Here is a 15,268-nt window from a genome sequence, read left to right on the forward strand (position 1 = left end):
TTGCCTTCAAAGAACAGAAATCAGATCAGTTTGAAATGTCTACGGGTCTACGGGAGAAAACTTGAATTTACACTACCTGAAGATGCTTCCATTTCAATATTACTAATTACAGTTTTGTTGTTCTTGAGGGGAAGAATTTTCAAAATACTTTTTCCCCAATATTCTTTTGTAAACTTTCACCCCTTGTTGTGGCCCTGAACTACCCTTGGGTGTCATTAAATCTACACTACGTAAGGATACTTCTGTATTAATATGATTTATAATGGTTTTGCTGTTCTAAAGAAGAAGTAAGATATTTGGGCCCCTGTTGTGTCTGTGCCTAACCCCAGGGGTCATGTTTTGAAAAAACTTGATTTACACTACCTGATCACTGGCGGATTTAAGGGGGGTGTGGGGGCGCACCCCCCCCCCCCCCCAAAAAAAAAATTTCAAAGTGTGATGTGACTTATATTCATAATACCACATTTTGGTACAAAACTAACCAAACCACTGTTATTCTGCCTGGTTTTACTCTTAAAATACACAAAAAAACAGGAGCTTCCGGGGGCTGCACCCCTGGTCCCCCACCATTCAAAGTATGATATGACTATTATTAAAGATGTCGTACTTTGGTACATCACTAACTTATACCACTATTAGTAAGTAATAAGAAAGTAAATCGTTTATTATAGTGGCATGTGTTACAATACAATGAGAATTGAGAAACATTCAATTATAATTCAAACATCCGGACCTATATGCCACTTTTAACAAAATTAATTGAAAAATATGCACTATTATTTTGCCTGGTTTTACTTTTAAATACACGAAAACCCAAGAGCTTCCGGGGGCTTCGTCCCCAGGACCCACTGATGGGCTTAAGGCGGCCCCTAGACCCCTTGCCTCAACAAAGTTATCCACGCCCCTCTAACCACAAATCCTGTATCTACCCCTGCTGATTATACTTCTCTATATGTCTAATTATGGCTTAGCGGTTCTTAAGAAGATTTTTTAAGATACATTTATTTCCTATATATTCCAATTGTATACTTTAACCACCTGTTGTGGCTCTGCCCTACCCACGGGGGTCATGATTGGAATAACATTGAATCTCCATAACTCGAGGATACTTCTATGCCTAATCATGGTTTTGCTGTTCTCGAGAAGAAGAAGACTTAAAAACAATAAAAAGACATTTTCTATACATTCATACGTTAAAATTTAAACTCCGCTTCTGGAAAGTTATGGTGAAATGGTTCTTAAGAAGATACAAATGTGAAAAGTCTACAGACAAACAGACAGGCAGATACCAAACAAAATGTTAACAGAAAAGCATTTATACCCCAATGAAATGTTTCTAGTATGTAAAGCTATAGAATTTTTAATAAGAATTTTTAAATGATGAATTAATTTCAATGATAATATTTTTTACCCGAAACATTAGTACATTTCAAAATTTGGTTATATAACGCAGTTGCTAAGCAACACTAGCTCCAAAGCGTACTCATGGTAACCACAAAAATATATAGTTTCTTAAATTATGAATTTTAAAGCTTTCTGTGTGCTTGCTTATTGCAATGCTAGCAAAAGTATTACTATTAATTATTCATGGAAGCTAAAATTTCAAATATTTTGGTCACAGATAGTTTGCTTTCTGGTCATTGTGCATTAAGTTGCCATGGCAACCCAAGTATAATTTGATTATGGAATCTTGTCATCCATACAAATGTTTTGTTACATAATGATATTGTATCTGAAGCTACTTATTTTTCATTTATAACGTCTTTTGTGGAAGATCTCATTTCAACCCTAAAAATTTAGCGAAAATAATGCCTAAATGTAATAGTAAATTGTATATACAAAAGTGGTCGTTAAGTGTTCAGAATTGTACCTATGGGTTAATAAAGTACCAAAATAACTTTATCAGACCCATATTAAATTGACATTTATGCCCAATCGCATTTTTAAGAAAAAATATCTATTCGTATCTATCAAAATCTATACCAAAAAGGCCAAAAAATAACTGTTTTTTGCATTGTTGCTAGGGAAAAATATCCTGTTGCCATGGAGATTAATGAATATAAATTATTCTTTCCTTTTAAAATTATATGAGAGTTATTTTCTATTACTTGAAAAATTGTATCTGCCACAAAAAGATAAAAATTCATTTTTTGACCCAGATTTTGACCCAACCCTTTACCATTTTTCACTTTTTAGTTATCAAAACATTCAATTTTGTTGCTAGGCAACGAATAGGATTTTTCAAAAAACCCACGCTTTCAAAGTCAATCTGTAAAAGAGAAAGTTTTCTACTTTTATGTGAAAGTCATGCAAAATCTGTATTAGCTTGGTATTTTTTTTAAATTGACCTTGAATATTGTCAAAATCAAGGAAAATGCTGAATCAGCAAAAAAGCAAAAACATACATATATTCTAATGTCTACCGTAGTACTAGCTTCAGATAAAATATCAATGTCTTGTGTGTAATAAACAAATAAAGTGTGTGTCTTTATCACACCAGTAAATGAGAATTATTGTTAAAGTTTTTATATATAATTTCAGGCTTTAAAGATCAGTGATTTTCAGTGCGTTCAAATAGAAATATTGGCTGGTTGCTAAGGAAATTACTTTGATCAGGTTTCCATAGTAACCATGATCCAAAACATTTTTTATTTTACTTACATGGATCATAGGTCAAGAGAAATATATGTGTGGAAAATCACTGAATTCTGAGAACCTGAGTGAATCACCTTTTGCATGATTTTTAGCTCACCTGAGCCGAAGGCTCAAGTGAGCTTTTCTGATCAAAATTTGTACGTTGTCTGTCGTCGTCGTCGTTGTCGTTGTTGTCGTTAACTTTTCACATTTTTGACTTCTTCTTAAGAACCATTGGACCAATTTCAACCAAACTTGGCACAAAGTATCTTTAGGTAAAGGGGATGCAATTTTGTTCAAATGAAGGGCCACACCCTTATTCAAGGGGAGATAATTCAGAAATAGTGAAAATTTTATGGTATGTTTTAAAAATCTTCTTCTCAAGAACCACTGTGCTAGGAAAGATGAAACTTATAGGGAAGCATCCTCAGGTAGTGTAGATTCAATTTTGTTCATATCATGACCCCCGGGGGGTAGGGCGGGGCCACAATGGCCGATCAAAGTTTTACATAGAAATACACAGGAGAATTCTTTAAAAATCTTCTTCTCAAGAACCACTATGCCAGGAAAGTTGATCTTTTAGGGAAGCATCCTCAGGTAGTGTAGATTAAGGTTTGTTCAAATCATGACCCCTGGGGGTAGGGTGGGGCCACAATGGCCTATCAAAGTTTCACATAGAAATGTAAAGGAAAATTCTTTAAAAAATCCTCTTCTCTGGAATAGCAAAGGCATGAATAATCATATTTTTATGGAAGCATCTTCAGGTAGTGGAGATTCAATTTTGTTCAAATTATGACCCCCCGGGGGTAGGGCGGGGCCACAATGGCCTATCAAAGTTTCACAAAGAAATATATAGGAAAATCCAAATTTTCTTCTCTGGAATAGCAAAGGCATGAATGATCATATTTTTGTGGAAGCATCCTCAGGTAGTGGACATTCAAGTTTGTTCAAATCATGACCCCTGGGGGTAGGGTGGGGCCAAATCATGGAATCCAAGTTTTACATAGAAACATTTAGAAAGAAATCTTTATAAAATTCTTCTTTTCAAAAATAGCAAAGCCATGATCAGTCCTATTCATAGCGAAGCATTCTCAGGTAGTGTAGATTCAATTTTGTTCAAGTCATGACCCCTGGGGGTAGGGCGGGGTGACAATGTAAGTTCAAATGTAAAGGGCAATAAAGCCAAATGTAGTCAAAGAAATATGCAAGCATTCTTAGTTAGTGTAGATTCAAGTTTGTTCAAATCATACCCTCTCCCTTTTAAGGATATTTTGGGACCACTATTGGGTTTCAACTTTTTAATAATAAACTGATTTATGCTTTTTTCCTAGCCACATTGCTCAGGTGAGCTATGTGACCCATGGGCCTCTTGTTATATGGACTGGTACTTAAGCAGTTGGGAATTGGAACTTTAGATCAGCAATAAATAGAATAATGATCCTTGATTAAGACTCTTTAAGTTCTTAGTGTAGTCTACCTGTGTGCCAAGTTATACTGAAATCAAACCAAAACTGTAGGAGGAGTAGCGTTTTGAAAAAAATTCACAGAAATTTCTATTTTTAGTAACCACGGCAACACCGTTCATTGAAATCAAAAACCAATACACAGAATTATGTATCTTAGTGTAGTCTACTTGTGTGCCAAGTTATATTGAAATCAGACCAAAACTGTAGGAGGAGTAGCGTTTTGAAAGAATTTCACAGAAATTTCTATTTTTAGTAACCACGGCAACACCGTTCATCGAAATCAAAAACCGATATACAGAATTATGTATCTTAGTGTAGTCTATTTGTGTGCCAAGTTATACTGAAATCAGACCAAAACTGTAGGAGGAGTAGCGTTTTGAAAGAACTTCACAGAAATGTCTATTTTTAGTAACCACGGCAACACCGTTCATCGAAATCAAAAACCGATAAAGAGAATTATGTATCTTAGTGTAGTCTACTTGTGTGCCAAGTTATATTGAAATCAGACCAAAACTGTAGGAGGAGTAGCGTTTTGAAAGAATTTCACAGAAATTTCTTTTTTTTAGTAACCACGGCAACACCGTTCATCGAAATCAAAAACCGATACACAGAATTATGTATCTTAGTGTAGTCTACCTGTATGCCAAGTTATATTGAAATCAGACCAAGACTGTAGGAGGAGTAGCATTTTGAAAAATTGTTTACAGACAGACAGACAGACGGACGCCGGACGCATTACTATCGCATAAGCTCTTCTGGTCTCTGACCAGTAGAGCTAAAAACTACAACTTTATCTGAAATACCACCATGGAAATTAATTAAACCAAATGTAGACACATCTTTAACTGAGTTTAAGAAATCAGAAACCAATTCTCTTGTTTTTAAACAGAAATTAGCCGAAATAAAACAATCAAAAAATTCTTCAGTCGAAATTTATACAGATGGTTCTAAAGACAACAATAAAGTAGCTGCGGCTGCAGTGAATAAAAACAATGTTTTCTCTTTACGGCTTCCAAATGAAGCAACAATATTTACAGCAGAAGCAAAAGCCATACAGCTCGCATTTGAATATATAAAATCCTCTAATGAAAACGATTTTACAATATTTTCGGACTCGCTTTCTTGCTTACAATCTATACAAAATATGAATATCGATCAACCATACATTCTAGATATACTGATTCAGTACTTTCATTTTACACAACAAGGTAAAGTAGTTGATTTTTGTTGGATTCCAAGTCATATTGGCATTATTGGAAACACTAAGGCTGATAGTGCTGCAAAAATGGCCCTTCAATATGACATAACCTGTTTTAAAATTCCTGATACTGATCTGAAATATAAAGTGAAACTTTATGTAAATTCTATTTGGCAAGTTTATTGGGAGTTTTGTGATACAAGTAAACTATATGCTATAGAGAACAAAGTAAATAACAAATCATCTAACTTTGGCCTTAAACGTCAGGATGAAGTGTTTATTTCAAGACTACTTATAGGTCATTCAAAAATAACTCATGCATACTTATTTAATACAGAATTACAGCCAGAATGTATATCATGTGACTGTCCACTTACTATAAATCATATTCTTTTAGAATGTACTGATTTTTCGCCTATTCGAGGTAGACTTTTCAATAATGTACAAACGATGCGTGAACTGTTTACAAAAGTTAATGTTAATACAATTTTAGATTATTTACATGAAACTGATTTTTACAGTAAAATTTAATGGTACACAGTGTAATATATTTGGTTGATTAAAACATGTTTTATTTTTAACTGTTTAAATATTTTTAAATTTTTAAGTCCGTCGGATGTCCGGGACGTAAAAAGGTGCCCCGTGTCAAGGATAACAACCCCCTTGGCACGCAAAAGATCGTTTCTCCGGTTTTCGGAAAAGAGTAGGCTCACTGGGGGCCGCCAGAGAAACCAAAAAACTCTCAAAACTGATCATTTAACATATTTTCCTGCCGAAATATGGCTGAAATATTGCCGACTCGGCGTTAAACACCAATCAATCAATCAATCTAAACAGTACTGGTGTACAACAGCTGATCAATATTTATAATATGTCACTATTTATAATAAATCATGTATTATTAAGCTTAGGAAATTTAAAGAAAATGAATTGAAACTAATAATGTGGTATAAATTATGCCTTAAATAAGTTCTTTTGGATTGTACTTTGTGTTTTGAGATAATGTATATTATTTATTTCAATTATCTGTCTTGTAGCAATATGCAAGGGGTGCTTAATGGAGCATTATAACACAATGAGCCTATAAATTATAAGTTTCATTGATATATTAATTTGTACAGTACATTTATCTATGTTTTGTTTTTGTGTTATGAATTATAATTGATACTATCAGTGTGTAGAGCGACGGACAATATCCTAATTACGAACTTGTTTACAAACTCTTGGAAATTCGATACAATATGAGTGCGTCCTCATTTGACGGACAATTAGTTTTAACGATGAGTTGTTCTCGAACATTGACACTTTCCAATGGGTGTTGCTAAAACGCGGAACGGAACGGAACGGAAAACGGAATATATTATTTTGGATTAAATCACTTAAAATACACAAATTTTATCATAAACCATATATCTTGTACATATTCAACCCCCACTATTAAATACAAGTTGATTTTGTCATGCTCAGTCTCTTATTTACGAAAATCACTAACACAGCAGTCACCTAGAATCGAATTTGAAAAGGGGGGGGGGGGACGAACTTGAAAAGTATTTGACAAGCAAAAACACAAAAAGAAGACAATTGTTTGATTCGGGAGGGGGGATAAAACACAAAAAGAAAACAATTGTTTGATTTGGGAGGGGGGAATAAGTTCTAACTCCAACATCTTTCAGTACTATATTTTTACACTAACATACTACATTAATTACATTCACAAAAATTGGGTGTCAACTTGAACGAACATTTCCGTAGTGAAAAGGTAATGACTGGGGGGGGGGACAAATATTTGATATCTAGATGAACCATGGTAAGAGAAATAAAATGTAAAAAAAAATTATTAAGATTACGTTAAGGGCAGACCTTTATGTTAAGATCGAATAAACATCTCTTATACACACTGGTTGTTAAAATTTTATTCAAAATAAAGTAGCTTTCTATATATTTAATTTCTGGATAGACAAAGTAGGAAAACTTTCATGAGGTAGATAAAATGCAGAATCTTTGCATTCAGTGAAGTTCAATTATGTTTGTTTGCGGTACATATGTGTGTATGTTTAGGGGGGTGTATATGAGTGACCCCGTAAAAATGAGCTTGTTTTCCCACTCATCGGAAAGGTCTGAGAAGTTGTAATAGGTCTGCTCCCTTTTTGTGTTCAAAATATACAAAAGGTTTAATAAATCAATTTTTAATGTGGCTTTGGGCCCCTACACAGACTCGAAACTGCCACTCCCCTTTCATGATTCGCGAATTCAACACTGCATGCACAATCTGAATATCATCAGTAGTAATTTTTGTCTTTACAGAAATTGACATTGGAAACAAATTGAAAGAGGGGTGGCAAAGGGGGGGGGGTCAGTAAAAAAATTCCTACATACAACAAATTTGACAAGCAAAAAAGGGGAATGTGTCCTTTGCCCAAACACGGAAATCCTATTTCATGGAAGGGGGATTTCTTTCAGTACCATTTTTTTCCACGGAGGGTGTGTATGACTCATGATTATATAATAGTTTACAATAATTTTTTATTAGAAATGACTTTTACATCAGGAATATTGCTCTTTTATCTGATTTATATCGAATCTGTTATTTGTTTGACAGAAATTTTCCGTTTTCCGTTCCGTTCCGTTTTCCGTTCCGCGTTTTAGTAATACCCCTTTCCAATCAGAGCTGCAGCCATATAATTAACTGAAGAATGTGCAAGATACACAAATGTTAATGTAAACAGTGGACATTGCAGCATCCTATAAGGAGATGTGAGATAGAACTTCAGTGAGGGGTGGACCATATTAATATTAATGAAGTGACACTCAATCCAACTAATAGCTATTACCAAATATGTGGATCCTATGATGCAACTTCTTGTACAAAAGATGTGTGCACTGAGTATCAAAAGCTTTTAACATCTTAGCTCCGAGACGGACTGTGAGCGCTTTTACCATCCTAGCTCCGAGACTAACTATGAGAGCCTTTACGAACTTAGCTCTGAGACCATTGTGATACAATGACTATGTGAGATTTCACCGTCTTGGCTCTGAAATCTTTGTAATTGAACTTTTCATGTACCATTGTTTTTGCCTTTGCTGTGGCTTTATAATAAAACTATAAACTTACAAACGTCTTCTTAATCCAAACACATGGGCTAATTGTGTTATAGCATAAGAAGAATGTTTCTCCCTCTTACAATGTACAGTTTGTGGAAGGACTTCGAAATCATTACATTTTGCTAAATATACATTAAACTAGCTAGTATGTACATGTATGTTGCATAGGTATACATATAAGCAATTTTCAGATTCGAAATGCATGGTGGTAGAGAGCGGGTGGGGGTGGTGGGTTAAAAATAATTATTATGAAATAATTTTCCCGAAATATGGAATACTATAGACAAATTAGCTGCTTTGTATACTTGTGCCTCCTTCATAAAAACGTCGGATGACTTTTTTTTTCTGCTTTTCAAAAAAAAAATTGGTAGTTGAAAGCCCCCCCCCCCGTTCCAATTGTTCAGTTTGGCCACGTCCCCCAATCTGAAATTGCTTCCTACTGGCCTGAAAAAAAAATGAGAATGACAAAGGGGTCTGCAACATGCTTAATAATTTTATTATATATAAGACAAAATCCTTTGTCAAGTAAAATGTACTTTATTTGTTAAAAATCTCATGAAATTCAGTGCTGAATGTATAATTATGATATGCATTACCTTACTAGAGAAGTTTAGTGTATTATTGCACAAACAACTTGTGCCATTCCTGACAAACTTAATATTTATATTTAAAGAAGAAGTACACGTTCAGAAGATAACTTTTATTTTCTTTCAGAATGGTGTGAACAAATTTGTAGAACTCTCAGGGGCAAATACACAAATCAAAAATTCAAGGTAATTTTTTTTTCATTTGTTTATAATCAGAACCTGTATGTGATAATTCGGAATTCACTATTGTGTTACCATCATGCTTGCCATTCTTACTGGAAAATATTTTTGTTAGAAATTTATCTTATTGTCGGCCGCAGCAGCGAGCGATCTATTTGTGGTTGTGTTAGAAAGTGCACATGGGGAAATGAGACGTTATTAATTTATTTGATTAGTTCAGTAAAATAGTTCTGAAATGATAACAAGTAAAAATCACGAGTAAAATATTTTAAAAGCTTGCATTAACCTTAGTATCAATCGTTGTTATTATATTTCAATTTCATTATCTTTTTTCATAAGATATTTGATAATTTATGGTTATATCAAAAGAGTTTACAATAGATACTCCCCAGCATGGGAGTGTGTAAGATATGAAAGGAAATCGTCATGATAATAATGACCTGGTAAAAGGGCAAGGTGAATAAAAGTTGAAAAATGTTTCAACTAGTAAAAATTGTTTTGATTATGCTCTACAGCTGCAAATGACACAAAGATTTTTTTTTTGACATTTTGCACCGCGGCTTGAGCATAGCCTACTTCATAGAAACCATGGGCATTATCACGTGACCAAGAGCCAGGGTATCAGCACATGGTTCATCGTCATTTTGATGACAATAAATTCTTATCACTCATCAATGATCAATATCACTTTTTTTAACATCGATGAATCTATTATCTATCTATTATAATCTATTTATGAGCAAATGCGGTAAAATGTTTATTTATTTTTAAAATTCTTCAAAAGTTTTTATGTCTTCCAATGCTCATCAGGCTCACCGCAGCTAGTTTTTGCTAACTATATAAAAAATTGACTAAAACTCGCTCTTATTAAAATGACGAAATCCAAGGCAATAAATTTCACATACAAAAGAGGGGATCAGACTCACATGCTCAGAATGTAAATTACGCAAAATATAAAAATGTCTGATCCCCCAAAAATGAATAGAAAAAAGTACATTTAAGACAAGAAAATCAACCTGATAAGAAAAATATATCAAAAAGATGGCACATCTAAACAAACTTTTTCAAATATAAGAAAGAGATGTCACAATTTAACAAAACAGATAATTCATATATGTTGTTTTAATTATTAGAAAATAGGTAGGCTCGCTGGGGAAGGTGGCAGGTCTTCAAAATACAAGTGCTTCGTGCACTGAATGGTCAGCTTGCGGGTGTCAAAATTCAAAGTGATGTAGCCACTTATCCGCACTGCTGATCACATGACCCTATCTCATTAGCTCATTGGCTATTTACTAATTAACTTATGGTCAGCAGACACGGAGTTAACATGCATTATCTAACATCAAAAATGCTACGCACAATAAACTATACGCCTTTCATACACAAATTCAATTATCGTCATAATTGGTGTTTTATGTCTTCCAATGCTCATCAGGCTCACCGCAGCTAGTTTTTGCTAACTATATATAAAATTGACTAAAACTCGCTCTTAGAGATGAATAATGTCATTTATTAAAATGACGAAATCAAAGGCAATAAATTTCACATACAAAAGAGGGGATCAGACTCACATGCTCAGAATGTAAATTACGCAAAATATAAAAATGTCTGATCCCCTAAAAATGATTAGAAAAAAGTACATTTAAGACAAGAAAATCAACCTGATAAGAAAAATATATCAAAAAGATGGCACATCTAAACAAATTTTACCAGAAGATGTGATCTAATATCACATCCGTGCCATCCAAGGTGACCTGCAAACAAGGTACTATTTCAAATTCATTAAAAAGAAATAGTCCAACTTTTATGACAGCAGTTAATTACTGGCCTGTTAAGATAAGGCTGGAACCTTATAATCATCAAACAAGGGAGAACATTCCTAATCATGCATATACAATCATGCGTTTTTCTGGACAGCAGGTAGTCACTGACCTGTCCTAATGCAATAAAAATTCTTTATAAAAGAAAGACATAGTATTTATCAATTCTCGTTATATGAGTCAGCAAGCAAGTCGGGTAAGGGAAGGGCTACCAATATATTGACAGCAGTTATTTACTGACCTGTCTCAAATTTTAACATTACAATGATGAAAAAAAAAATGTCATGCGCTAATAAAATTAAATGAACAGCAACAGCTAATCGCTAACTTGCTTTATGGTACCTAACTTACTATGCCTTATTACAGATCGAACAACTCGAGCAGCAGTTAATCAATGACCTGTATACACCTAACTATCTATTTAATGATGCATTTTAAAGTTGAAATGATTTTATGCTTATATACCTATGTAACGCGTTTGAATTCCAACGTCCGAGATGTTGAATGCAACTCTCTGAATAACCTAACTGTGCAGCATGAGTGGCTGCCCCTATTCCAAAACTATGGCCTTTGAACCGTTTGGGGTTGAGGCCTGCAAGGTCTATGGCTGTCGAAAGCTGATTAGTGACATACGAGTAGGTGACAGGAGTACCATCGATAAACTGAAAGAATGGACCTGATGAATGTAGACATATTGTGCGGTACTTATGCAAGGCATACACAGGATAGAACTCATTCTCCGTATTTCCCTGAATAGAGATAATTATCGGTTCACTTTTCTTTTGTGACTTGTGGTGCCGAATGACAATTTGAACATTTTGCGGCAAAGTCCCATTGCCATGAAATGTGATATCCTCTACCTGCAAAACCCGATCTTTATCGCTTACCACAACCTCTCCCAATCGAAGAAACGCATTAAAACAGAGGAGATACAGTGCCTGTAACAATGAATGGTTGAAGGCTTGAGGGACCGTTATTTTACATATAGTTGCTTTAATGAGTTTCTGTAAGATATCTTTAGTGATAGGTAATCTGGAATCTTGAGAAGGTAATAACTTATGACAACCTTTGAGTAACTGTTTTACAATAAAGGTTTGAGTTGGATCGGGAAGGTTCATCAGTTTATGCACATAGCTCAAAGCAGATATGTGCGATGCAATGCTACTGGCACTGTATTCCTTTTCAAACAAATATCCGATGAAATTACAAATATTTTGCAAACTTAAAGGTAGCGAGCATGCATTGGTCATAGTTTGGAATAAGCGCCATGAATGTCTATATGAAGTACGTGAAGTTCCTGTGAGAGAAGCAGCCAAAATGGAACAGGTAACTGAGTTCAGATCTGTAAAAGTTGTGAGGGAATATAAGTCGGTCGCTGGTCCAGGTGAGGAGCTTTCTCCCTGACTGCCTGAAATTGAAAGCGAGACAACTTATCTGCTATAATATTGTATTTCCCTGGTATATGTTTCGCCCTAAACAGAACGTTGTGCGACAAGGAGACCAGAACTAATCTGCGAACTAAACGCATCAGAAACTTGTCCTTACTAGATTGTTTATTCATTATGTGCACCACTGCCATATTGTCTGACATAAACAGAATTTTCTTATTGCTGATTTTCGAACCCCAGATTTCCAAAGCTAAAACAATTGGGAATAACTCTTTTATTGCAATATGTAAATCAGCACAACTTTCATCCAACTCACCAACCAGCCAGTGAGAACCGAAAACTGCCGCATAGCCCAAGGACCCTGCAACATCCGTATACGGACTAAGAGTATCGGAGGATCCCAGACTTCATGGAACCAAACTGATTTTCCATTAAAGTGTTCTATGAAATGAAGCCACATCGTGAGATCCGCTCTTGCCTCAGACGAAAATCGAATAGAGTGCTGCGGTTTTTTAACACCGACAGTTAGATCAATCAAACGCCGTAAAAAGGCTCTTCCCGGGACTACCACCAAACAAGCAAAGTTCAAAAAACCTATCAAAGACCGAAGATCTCTTAACGTAATCTTTTTTCTCTTACAATATTGCAGGAGTAGGTTGCGGCATTTTGTAATTTTTTCCTGCGGTAATCGACTTACCATCTCCTGAGAATCTACCTCAATACCATAAATAGTCAGAGATGTAACAGGCACAAAAGTTTTTTCCTTGTTAATAGGGATGTTAACTCTATTACACAATAGAAGAAAGTTGTTCAAATCATGCTTGCATTTGTATTATCCTGGTGGACCTATGAAGAAAAAGTCATCTAAAATATGTGACATACCTGCAGCACCTAGTTTATGTAACCATAACCCACTGTAAAGCTTCACTCAGTTTTTCAAATATTTGGCATGAACTAGCCCCCATTAGCAAACAACGTTCATAATACTTGCCTTTCCACACAAAACCTAGAAGATGATAATCAAGATAATTAACTGGCATTATACGAAATGCATCTTTGATGTCCGATTTTGCCATCAAGGACCCTTGACCAAATTTACGCACAAGAGCGACAACATCATCAATAGAATCATATTGAACTTCAGTATTTTCTCTAGAAATGTTGGAATTAACAGAGTCGTATATAGGGTATGAAAGATCATGAATAATTCTAAACATATTGGGTTCAGACTTGGGAACAACGCCTAGGGGGGAAGATTTAAACTGCGGAAGTGGTGGTCGCATAAATGGCCCAGCAAGCCTGTCAATGGATAACCCAGCATTAATATAGTCTTCAATAACCTGTGGATATTGAAGAGCAGACTTATGATTGTGAGGGGGGGGGGTGAATTGATGGGGTTTTTGTGCAACCTAATCTGAACCCATGTGTGATGCCATTGATTAAGTATTCCAACTTGCAAGAATCGTAGCCTATTAATTCATTTTGTAATTTTTCCGGATTTATTGGTGTTGGTAAGGGTTTCTTCTCGTGAGGTAGACGATTTAGAGGCTTTGCCTCTATTGCACTGGGTTTTGGGATGGGAGCCATTGCAGTTTTGGCATGAGTGGGCATATTTACATATTTTGATATTGCATCCTTGCCCTCTGTTGTATGCATAACAAAATTTGGATGAACGAAAGGGCTGATTTTTACCAACATACGAATAAGATTTATTCTGTGACCTAGCCCCCAAGGACGCTGCTTTAAGGCGCAGCTCCGTGACGGGTTTTTTCCCATGGCAATTGCGCCGATTCTCTAATTTTTCTAAACGATTCAGCATAACTTTTCCAGGCTTGATCAACATGAAGCCTGGCTATTTCCCGGACTGTATAAGCGTACTTAATTAGATTGCATGCCTCTTGGGGAAATTTTTTTAAGTAAATGCAACTAAAAATGTGAAACGCATCTGTCCATTGATTGATTGTGGGGTTTTACTTGCAGATGTTTGGTGAAATTCAATTTTTCCTGCTTTTACTGTTACCGATAGGGGTTCTTCATTTGTGGATGGCAAAAGTAAGCGCATATCCACATACTCATTATTCCATATTTTTTGCTTAATTTTTGGGGATACCATTGCTCCAAGAGGCACACCGTCATTAATTTCAATGGGGACATGTTCATATGACTTGCTTGCTGACTCAACTGCAAAAACTGTGTCTAAAATGGAGGTTAGTGATGAGGCAGCTGATGATGATTTGTCGGCAGGGAGTGGTGGTGCATCTTGCGCAGTCGTTTGACTTGACGTCCTCTCCACAGTGGGCACCACCGCAGAAGCTTGATCTGTGGTCATAGACTGTTTGGTTGCATTCTGCTGTTGTTGTGCAAGAATTTGCTTTGCTAGTTCTGCATAGTCAATCGGTACTTGATTTGACACGACAACGGGCCCTGGTGTTTGAGTCACAGGTTCCTGTCTTGCTTCTTGTGCTGCATCAATTAGTACTGCTGTACTAAGGTGCTGAGACGTTACCACCGTGTCTCCCGGGGACTGAATTCTCCTCCTTTTCCTTGGTGCTTTTCCCACTTGTTTGGGAGGCATTGTCTCTGAAAACACACATGTAAACCATGTAATAACTGAATTTATGTAATACATAATTGTACCTGGCTAACTTTTAGCCTGATCTTGTATTAAATCGTAGTCTGCATCAAACTATATACCGACCTTTTACTTTAATAGTATCGATTTCATATTTTAAACTGTGCCACTGAGCAGGAAAATAAGTCTTCAAATGCTCGTTATTATAACCACAGAAAAGGCAACAGCAAATAAAAACTTACTCATCCTCTCAAAAGATGTAATTGTAACTTTAACAGTTATTTAGAGAAGACACAACATATCTGTAGTAACATATCTGAA

At 35.5% G+C, this 15,268-nt stretch overlaps 1 protein-coding gene across 1 annotated transcript; it reads right to left on the minus strand.

Annotated features, from left to right (window-relative positions):
- Positions 1–10,362: 10,362 nt before the first annotated feature.
- LOC134262215 (uncharacterized) lies at positions 10,363–15,024 on the minus strand. Its single transcript, XM_062744599.1, has 2 exons — positions 14,553–15,024; positions 10,363–12,391 (listed from the first exon to the last, which is right to left on the minus strand). The coding sequence occupies exons 1-2, from the start codon at positions 15,002–15,004 to the stop codon at positions 11,422–11,424; spliced, it is 1,422 nt and encodes a 473-aa protein (XP_062600583.1). The 5' UTR covers positions 15,005–15,024; the 3' UTR covers positions 10,363–11,421.
- Between the last annotated feature and the right edge of the window lie 244 nt (positions 15,025–15,268).

Source organism: Saccostrea cucullata, unplaced genomic scaffold (assembly GCF_032062105.1).
Source record: "Saccostrea cucullata isolate Sc308-1 unplaced genomic scaffold, CSIRO_AGI_Scuc_v1 ctg3189, whole genome shotgun sequence".
Lineage (NCBI taxonomy): Eukaryota > Metazoa > Mollusca > Bivalvia > Ostreida > Ostreidae > Saccostrea > Saccostrea cuccullata.